This window comes from Orcinus orca, chromosome 7 (genome assembly GCF_937001465.1).
Source record: "Orcinus orca chromosome 7, mOrcOrc1.1, whole genome shotgun sequence".
Taxonomy (NCBI): domain Eukaryota; kingdom Metazoa; phylum Chordata; class Mammalia; order Artiodactyla; family Delphinidae; genus Orcinus; species Orcinus orca.
This window is the reverse complement of record NC_064565.1, coordinates 11,864,156-11,873,570: the sequence shown is the minus strand read 5'-3', so window position 1 is coordinate 11,873,570 and position 9,415 is coordinate 11,864,156. Positions and strand designations below refer to the sequence as shown.

Genomic DNA, 9,415 nt, shown 5'->3' with positions numbered 1-9,415 from the left:
AGGGCCGTGCTCTTTTTTTTTTTTTTCCTGTTGACTAAGTCGCACGGCTTGCAGGATCCTAATTCCCAACCAGGGATGGAGTCCAGTGAGGGCACCAAGTCCTAACCACTGGACCACCAGGGAATTCCCAGGGCCCTTGTCTTAAGAAGGCTTTGACTCTACAGGGAGAGGATGCCCTCCCTCTTCTCGTTGGCCAGGATTGTGTCAAAGGGTCACCCATAGCTGCATGGAAGTCTGAGTGATTTCAGTGGAGTTGATTGGTACCCGGGACAAAATCAGAGTTCAGTTAGGGGGCAGGGGCAGGTGAGTACCGGGTGAGCACGAAGCGGCGTCAGGGGGACGCCCCGGGTTTGACAAGCCCATCTGAGAGGTGCCGTGGCCATTGGGGAAGATGGGCAGTTAGACACCTCCACCTGAAGCTTGGGTGAGGTCACTGGCCAGAAGCCATGAATTCAGGCTTGCCAGCTCATCATGAAGGATGACCTTCTACAAACTTCCCAGCCCATTTTGTGACTCTGCCCCATAGACCTCCCAAAGTAAGAATGGGGCGTCACATCAGGCTTCCAAGGAGGAATCCCACTGCCTCCACGCTGGGATGGTCTCTATGTGCGAACCTTGGCCCACCACGAGCTTATCACCTCTTTGGGGGAAGAGCTGGGCCTCCTTCCTGGTCACCCCGGCAGTTCACACAAGGCAGGTCACTGTGGGGACGTGAGATGAGCCTCTGCCCACCCTGGGATTCCAGGACCTGGCATCCGTCTCTGCCCACTGTGCGTTGACCTTGGCGGGCTGGGAGACCAGGAAGGTCTCTTACCCCCTCCCCCGCCAGCAGTCGGGATCCTCATCTGTAATCAGGGGCTGGCTTCCTGCCTCATTGTTAATCATCCTTCTTTATTATACCGAGCAGTGTCTATTTGCTTGTCCGCACAACCAGAGCCGGGCCTGGAACGTTGTTGTTAGTGGCCTGCCTGTGTTCTCTGGCAGACCCATGGCAGCCTCTCCCCGGAGCCCCGGGGACCCAAGAGCAGCCCAGGCAAGGCTGTCTTGACTGCCCTTCACATCCTCTCTGGCCTCACTGGCCACAGTGGCTTTCTTTTTTTTTTTTTTGCGGTATGCGGGCCTCTCACTGCTGTGGCCTCTCCCGTTGCGGAGCACAGGCTCCGGACGCGCAGGCTCAGCGGCCATGGCTCACGGGCCCAGCCGCTCCGTGGCACGTGGGATCTTCCCGGACCGGGGCACGAACCCGCGTCTCCTGCAACGGCAGGCGGACTCTCAACCACTGCGCCACCAGGGAAGCCCCACAGTGGCTTTCTTGACCAGGGAACTCTTCTTAAAGGAAGGCATTTCGCAACTCCGTAGCATTCTGTGCCCGCAAAACTTCCTCCCTCCTCTTGAGGCTGTGCTCAGGCCGCACCCCCAGGGCCCTCCCCCTCCCAGGTGCCCTCGTTTCTTCCCCGGGCCATCTCCACCTCGCTGCCCCTCAGCCCAGACCTCTCTCCTGAGCTCCGGGCCCCCTGCGAGAGCCTGAGCCCTCACAGGCCCCTCCACCTCCACTGACCTCGCCCCCAGACTCACCTACTCTTCTGCCTGCTTCTCTCTGCCTGAGATAGGCCCCCCAGATGTCAGCTCCTGGGGACCCCCGTTAACTCTAAAGGCTCAGCGCAGACACCCCCTCCCGTGTGAAGCCAGGTGGTGGCGCCTTTCTGTCTCCAGAACCTTGGACTCACCACCACGAGAGCACCTGTTGTGGTCTTAACTGTACCCGTCTGCTTCTCCCCAGACTGAGCACAGCGGGGTAGGAGCTGCACTGAATGATCTCTGTCATCTCCTGTGGGAGATGCGAGGAACGAATCAGGGAACGGATGAACAGTCAGGAGACTGGATCTATGCAGACACAGGCGCATCCCCAGCCACACGTCTCCAAGCGGCTGGGGAAGGTCACAGTCTACACGGGTCTCCAGTAGTGGGACAGGTCCTATCTCCAGCGGTAGAGCGGGGGACGGTCGGTGAACATTACTCCTGGGACATGGAGGAACAGCCCTGCGTGGTCACACACTGACCTTGAGATAGATTGGATGTGGTGAATAAAGCCAGGGTCTCCCACATGTCACACACATACACTTATGGTCTCCATCAGGTACGTTCCCTGGTCTCTCGGCCCTTTCTGGAAGCCACCGTGGTGTGCACAGTCACTGGTTCCAGTTCCTAGAAACCATCCCTCTTCTCCTTGGAAGCTATATCCAAATTTTTGTTCAGGTGTCCTCTCTCCCCAGCCCCCCAGCCCAACCCCACCTCCATCTCAAGGCCTTGTAAGTTTGGGGCCAATCGTGAGGTCCCACCCCTGGCCACACGGCTGATTCAGCACTGGGGACCCGACCCAGTTTTGGCCAATGAGACAAAGGAGCTTTGCTGAGGTGCTTCTGGGAAGGAAGTCCCCCGCCGCTCTGGGTGGGGTGTGCAGACATCAAACCTGAAACCGTTGAGGACGCAGCCCAAAGATGAAGCTGACGCTCAGGGCACAGGGGAGCCGGGAGCATCTCGGAGGGCCTGAGCTGCAGCCCAACTGCCCACCCACCTCAGGCGCTGAAGACTCTACCAGCTGAGGTTTGCTGAGCCAACAAACCCAACGTTCGGTCACAGAGTCCCTGCATAGAGCCTGGTGTTTGGGGTGGTGAGGCTAGAGGTGTGAACACTTGAATTCCCAGAGGCAGAGCCGAGGGTCTGCAGGCCAGTGGAACCAAGAGAAGCAATGCCAGCCCGGTTCCCAAATCCAACCGAGGAGGAAAAACAGGAGGCCAGCCGGCAGGCTGGACAGCGTCCGAGTCACTGTGGAAGGCCTCCTGGGGAGCCGGCCGGAAGGAGGGGAGGCCAGGGGCGGCTGTGGCCTCGAGGATGGGGAGGGGAGGCCGACAAGGTGTGAGCTGACTGGCTCTGAGCTCTCTTGGACTGATGCACACCTGGAGATGTCCCAGCTCCCAGACACTCGGCGCAGCCCAGGCCTCGAGCTAGCTACTTATTCGCTTGGGCTGGAGCTGTCCCTGCAGGGCCGGCTCCCTCCCCACTCCCACAAGGAGCTCCCTGCAGGCCCCACCCGACACAAAGCAGGGCTCTTCCTGCCAAAGTGCCCCAGCTGCAAGGGAGGGGACCCCCTTGAGGGTCAGCCACCAGCTGATACCTCTCTGAATCTCACCTTGTGAGAAACCTAACGCAAATACTTTCTCCTGAATAATGTCTTTAAATTTCTCATCGTGAAATAAAAGTGAAGCCTCTCGTGTTGGCACCGTGGCTGCAGGCCTCCACAGACCCCAGGGCACACACACCCCAGGTTTGGAAGCTCAGTGGCGCTCGCCTGGTCTGGGCTTCAAGCTTGGCTCCAACAACAATGATCTGAGTGGCTCTGGGCAAGAGAATTAACCTGTCAACCTGGAAGGGAGGGAGGGAGGGAAGGAGGAAATGCTAAAGCTTGCAAAGCAGGGGCAATAGAAATCAGCTTCCTGTGCCCCACTCTCACAATTTCCTTGCTCATAGAAATTTTGGTTGACAGAGCAGACACTGTCAGACACAGGACAAGGCAGAACCACGGCAGTGACCATCCCGCCACCTGAAACAAAGCTCAGGAGTTATACCCAAAAATAAAGCTAAGACTCCAACATTCAGCCCTTTCACCTGCTTTTTCTGCAGAAGAGATTTATGCAGAGATAAATCCTTGCCACCTGGAAGTCCAGGCTGGTCCCTGGGCCCAAGAGCACAACTCCAGCGGCCCCCGGGAAGGACCCAGGCCACTGCTGCATGTGCCACATGCCACTCAGAGCAGCCCGCGTCCACTGATGGAGCTGGAGAGCCGGGCTGCGTGCAGTGGGGGCCTTGATGCCAGAAAGAGAGGCAGGTGGGGAGCGGGGCGGAGCCAGCCCGTCAGGCCTTCCCGCGCCCGGGGGCCAACTGCTCCGGTTCAGCCCCTGCCCCTACTCCCGCCCCTGTCCCACCACTCACCAGCAAAACCCCCAAATCCCTCGAGCCTGACTCCTCACCTGTGCAATGCTGCCCTGGTACCGCCCCCGAGTTCTCACACGCACTAAATAGGGTCACTGAGGGCGGCACCCAGCAGACTCCTGGGCACAGAGCTGGCTCTTCGAGCCCCTTGTCTGCCCTTCCCGTCACCTGGCCCCCATCTCCTGCATCCCCACCAACAGCCAGTGAAAACATCACGGAACAGGGCCGAAGCCCCTGCCGGGTCCGGGCCCAGATGAGCCCCAAAGGACATGGAGGTCACGCACGGGCAGGGGTGCTGGTCAGGGCAGAGGGCCTGCTGGGTGGGCTGTCTCAGGACAAAAGCACAGATAATCGCGGCTGCACTGCATAGCAGACAGAAATGGAGGGACACACACACACACACACACACACACTTTGAGTACTTTTGTCATTTTTGTTTGTTTCATTTTGTTTTGAACACTAAGATTTATTTTCAAACAGCACACAGACGTCTGCGGGGCAGGGCCAGGCCAGGCTGGTGTCTGGGCCCGAGGTCTCAGGGGACGCTGGACGCCACCCGCGGCAGCTGCCAGGAAAGGAGGGCCCCGGCCCGGGCGGCCGGCCCAAGCTTCAGGCAAGCGCGGTGCGCGGCGGCCCCCAGGACCCGCCCCGCGGCCGGGCACCCAGGCGGCGGCAGTGGCGCCACCCAGCGGGCGCGGGCGGGGGAGGCGGCCGGGAACTCAACTAGGGGATACAGCAGCTTCAGGAACACTGGCGATTCCGCCGGACTCGCCGAAACCAGGCTCTTTGGAAAACCACCTCATCTTTAGGAAGACACCTCCTGGCTTAGGTCTCTCCCCTCAATTTCCCTTTGCTTTTCAAAAGTTTAAAAACAAAAACGGAAAAAAAAAAAAAGAAACACACATTTTTCGGGAAAAGGTGCTGCTGTTCACGCATCCGCAGCACCACCAGCCGCTCTGCTCTCACTGCACCCTCGCGGTGAAGTTCTCGGGGAAGACGCCCCGGCACTTCTCCAGTTCCTTGTGCAGATTCCAGTCGCTCTCCTTCACACCCATGAGCCAGCCTTCATCCTGAGGGGAAGCCAGCGCGTTGCATGGGGCTGGGGGAGGACGACGTCCACCCCGACAGGGCGAGCCCTCCTTCTGGCCGCTCATTTCCTCTAGACCGTCACACCCGCCTTAAAGGACGCCTCCTCCAGGCAGCATTCCCTGCTCTTCTCTTGAGACCCAAACCGGGCCCCCCAGCCCAGGAGCCATCCCTCCCTGCAGCAGGTGCATTTAACTCTTTATTGTTTGGTGAGTCCTCAGGCGGGAAGGCAGCCTGACTGCTGCACTGGTCCAAACGCCTCTAAACGACTCCTTCAATCCCCCACCAAAGAGCTTCCCACCAGCTGGTGCCCACAGAGGCCACATCACCGAGGAGGACATTAACTGTTCTTCCGGCCTTCCACAAAAAATGCCAGAAAGTTATGCTGAGCACTGACCACTTGAAAGCTTCTAGAGTGACCTGAGGCCATCCCACCAAGCCCTCCGAGTCGAACCTGACCTTTGCTTTAATAGTGACCCCTCAGAAGGATCATCTACCCAAGCCGTGACAAGCCCTGACCCCTGGGCCTGCAGTGACCACACACCCCCTGCCATTGCTGCCCCTGCAGCGGGGCTATGCCTGGGACCCACCTGCAGGATTACCTGGCTTGTCCTAGACCCTGAGCCACACCCACCCACCCCAGATGGCTCCCACTGTGGGCTGGGAGGCCAGGAGTCTGCTCCTACAAACCCCACCTAGCCCGGGGCTGGCCCCCCGGGGAGATCGGCGGGGACCTGGGGCTTTAGGAAAATGGGCTGATTCAGCGCCAGGCCCAGGAAATCCTTGTTACTCAAACCTCCCAGCCCACGGTGGCCTCAGTAAGTACCTACTGTCCTCAAGCCCCAGCCCAGGACGTCCCAGCCAGGTTGGCCTCACCCCAATCCAGCCCTCCTCCCACCCTCGGCCACTCTGACAATTACACCACAGGGACATGTTGGTGACTGAACGGACTAGAGTCCCACTAGGTCTCCTCTGCACTGTGGCTGCCACCTGGATACCCATGTGGGCAGCCCCACTGGACCGCCAGCACCCCACAAACAGGGGCTCCTGCTGCGGGGCCACAGCGACCTGAATAAAGCAGCCCATCCAGACCTAGGGGGGGAGGAGAGGGGGCAGTTCTGCTCAGCAAAGCCCACTCTGAGGCCCTTCACAGCAAGGAGAGGCCACAGCAGGAGAAGGGTCTGCGAGGCACAGGGTGAGGACCAGCTGGGGACAGGGCTGTGGACTCGGGGGTCTGTCACATGGGCAGGGAAGGGCGGGGCCAGCCTGGAGGGTGGCACCTGGGGCCAACAGGAGGCTGCAGAGCGGCGGGTGGGGGGCAGCCTGGGATGCGGTCCTGGAGGAGGGGGGCCCGGGTTGGGGGGGCCTGGAAGGGAGAAGTGGCCCAAGGAACTAGGATGCAGAGAATCGAGAGAAAGGCAGACAGAGGCTGAGGAAAGGAGGAAGCAAGAAGCAGGAAGTGAGAAACTGAGGGGGGCAGACAGGGTGAGAGCAGAAAAGGGGAACTGTGCCGGCCGCAGGGAAGGGAGGCGGAAGCAAAGGCGAGGCCGTGGGGAGAGGCCGCGGGTCGGCTGGCGTGGCTCTGCTGCCCCCTGCTGGCCGCGCCGCCTCCCTGCAGACCGGGCCTCACCTGCTCCTCTGGGTTCTGGAAGGGGATCACCAGCACCACGTCCCCAGCTTTGAGCTGCAGCTCGTCCGTATCAGTGGCCGTGTAGTCGTGCTGGGCCTGCACCTGCAGAGGGTGGGGAGAGCTGACACCCCTTTCCTCGGCAGCCTCTGTCCCACCTGCAGCCCCGTGGGCGCCGGGAGAAAGTGAAAGTAGCAGGAGCGGGGCTCGGAAGCCACCTCGCGGATCGGGGAGCAGAGGGCGGGTAGTCGGGGAGGGACGGCTTTGGGCCCCCCACATAGCCTCGGGCCCAGCGTCCTCCCCCCCCCCCACGGAGGCAGCCGAAGGCTGCGGGTCAGCAGGCCAGGCTCACCTTGAACATGAACCCCGGGGGCAGGTCCAGGCGCCCTGCCCCGCTGCCGCCCTCCACAGTGCCGTTCACAGCTGCCGAGAAGGTCTCCACCACCAGCGCGGGGAGAGAGCTCTGGCGGGAGGGGGCGCAGGTTAGCGAGGGCGGGGAGTGGGTCCCGGAGGGCGGGGCCGCGCGGGCAGAGAAGGGGGTGTCTGTGCCCAATGCCAGACCAGCCTGCCTCCAGGTTCCTCACCAGGAACCATGACCTGGACCAGCACAGAGCAAGATACGGGGCTAGGGAGCCGCGGGCGGCGGGGAGAAAAGACAGGGCCTTGGTCCCTGTCATCTTACGGAGGCTGCTTCACTTGCTGCCGTCTCCCCGGGCTCCTGGGCTCCAGCTGCAGGGTGGGTCCCACACGTCACCTCCGAGGCCTCTGCTGGCTGCAACATAAATGCCAGCATGGGGTCAGACACAGGATTGGGCGCTGAGACCGGGACAAGGAGAGGGACCACGGAGAGCCAGTGCCTCTGCCTGGTACAGGGAGCCCCTCAAAGAAAGGCTCCGGGCACGGAAGCGGCTGGAGAAGGTGCTGGCAGACACACGGACCCCGAGTGACATGCTGCTGAGAAGCCCAGCGCAGGCCCCTGGCTGCCACCCCTGAGCCTCCCTCACAGGCCCTGCCCTCTAATCCCAAGCCCTGGCCAAGCCTCGGCTTCCTGCCACCCGCCTGGTCCCGCTGGCCCCTCACAGGTGGCTCCCGTGGCGAGGGCCCAGGCAGGGCACCCCGGACGCTGCCCGGCTGCAGTCAGGCTGCAGCCACTTCTGAGCTCTGGGAGCAATCACTCGGCCCTCCCAGCCCCCACCTCCTCATCTGCAGGAGGAAACGTCTAGGTCAGGCTGCAGGTTAAAGAATTCTGGAGAGTGCCCACCATGGACCTGGAGGTGCTCGAGACATGCCTCCCTCCCACCGTGGGAGTCCTGAGCTGGGAAGCTGGGGCGGGGGTCGGCGAGCGGGTGAGGGGCTGACCTGACTGAGCCACAGCCCTGCCCCGGGGCCTCCTGGCTCAGGGCCCTAGCCTCACCCTCAGTCCCACGGTGGCCTTGTCCGTCCTGTGCCCCCTCCTCCGGGCTCTTCCTCCATGCTAGACCCCCAGAGGCCGGGGGCGGGTGAGGGGCTGGCGGGGGCACTTACTTGGGCAGACCCCGGCTCGGCCGTCTGGCTGGGCCAGGCCACGGCAAAGGTGCCCTCGGCAGCGCTGGGCTCGCTGGAAGGCAGGCTGCCAGCTGGACTCTCTGTGGGCTAGTGATGGGCCACCAGGGAGAACAGGGTGGGAGGGGCGGGGGGCGGGGGGGGGGGCGGGAGACAAGAGAAGAAGGTCGTGAGCAGCCCAGCGTGGGCCCACGGGAGCAGATGGGCACCTGCAGCCTGGCCGCCCCACGGGGCACAGACAGAGACTCCCCAGAGGGACACCTCCTCCCACCACTGCGCAGGGGACAGGAAGGTGTGAATGTGTCACACGCAGCTCAGCACGTGGCTCTCTCTGGCCTCCTCCAGGGAAATACCCTGGAGCTTGCGAGCCCCGGAGCCTGGGCTGCAGGCGCCTTCTCGCCAGCCCCTCCTGGTCCTGCGGGAGCCGCGTCACCAGCTGTGGGGTATCCCGTGTCCTCCCTGAGGGCGTGGATGTCTGAGCCACCAGGTGATGGCAGCACCTGTCGGGCAGGCGCCTGGCCTCACTCTGTCTGTCCTGTTTCTCGAATCATCTCTCCCCCCTCCTCTGTCCCAGCAGCTCCCTGGTGCCACTGCCCTGCGGGGCCCCTGCTGACAGAAAGCTCCTCGGAGGCAAGGACCCTCCACCCCAGGGCCCCCCTACCCAGCAGGCCTTGGCCCAGCACGGGGACACCCCATCCACCCTCGGGGACCAGTTGGTCACTGTCTACGCCACTCACAGGCCCTGACAACTGGGCTGCACCACGGGGGACTCTTCAGAGGCTAAGCTGAGGAGCCTTTTCCCACAGGGCCTGGCTGAAGGCCCAGTGTCTCCATGGGGGGGGGGCGGGGGGGGAAGCAGACGAGCTGGAGGCCCGACAGCTCCCTGTGCGCGTGGGCACGGCCAGGCGTGCGTGTGCGTGTGCACCTGTGAACCAGCCAGGTGCAAGACGAGGCAGGGTGGGCACAGAGCAAACACAGCTTACCTCCCAGAGGTCCCACGGAATTGACTGAGCACAGCAGAGGGGAGAAGGACAGAGTTAGCAGGGAGGTTAGAGGTGGCGGCAGGCAAGCAGTCCCCAGGGACCCCCACCCCGCACCCGTCCCAGGGCCCTCGAGCCCAGCAGGCACAGGGCAGGCAGAACAGAGCCGGGCTCTGCGGTCCCCAGAGCA

At 62.4% G+C, this 9,415-nt stretch overlaps 1 protein-coding gene across 15 annotated transcripts in view; it reads right to left on the bottom strand.

Moving 5' to 3' along the window:
- Window positions 1-4,409: 4,409 nt before the first annotated feature.
- BIN1 (bridging integrator 1) overlaps window positions 4,410-9,415 on the bottom strand; it is a 55,790-nt gene continuing 50,784 nt past the window's right edge. For 6 of the 15 annotated variants that reach the window (XM_049712169.1, XM_049712170.1, XM_033400125.2 and 3 more), the window contains 6 exons: window positions 9,229-9,252; window positions 8,228-8,335; window positions 7,386-7,475; window positions 7,056-7,166; window positions 6,707-6,808; window positions 4,410-5,060 (listed from right to left, as the gene is read on the bottom strand). In XM_049712169.1, coding sequence (XP_049568126.1) covers window positions 4,953-5,060; window positions 6,707-6,808; window positions 7,056-7,166; window positions 7,386-7,475; window positions 8,228-8,335; window positions 9,229-9,252 — 543 coding nt within the window. In that variant the 3' untranslated portion in view covers window positions 4,410-4,952. The remainder of the gene's footprint in view (window positions 5,061-6,706; window positions 6,809-7,055; window positions 7,167-7,385; window positions 7,476-8,227; window positions 8,336-9,228; window positions 9,253-9,415) is intronic. The other 9 variants (XM_033400133.2, XM_049712172.1, XM_033400137.2 and 6 more) reach the window with 2 other exon arrangements.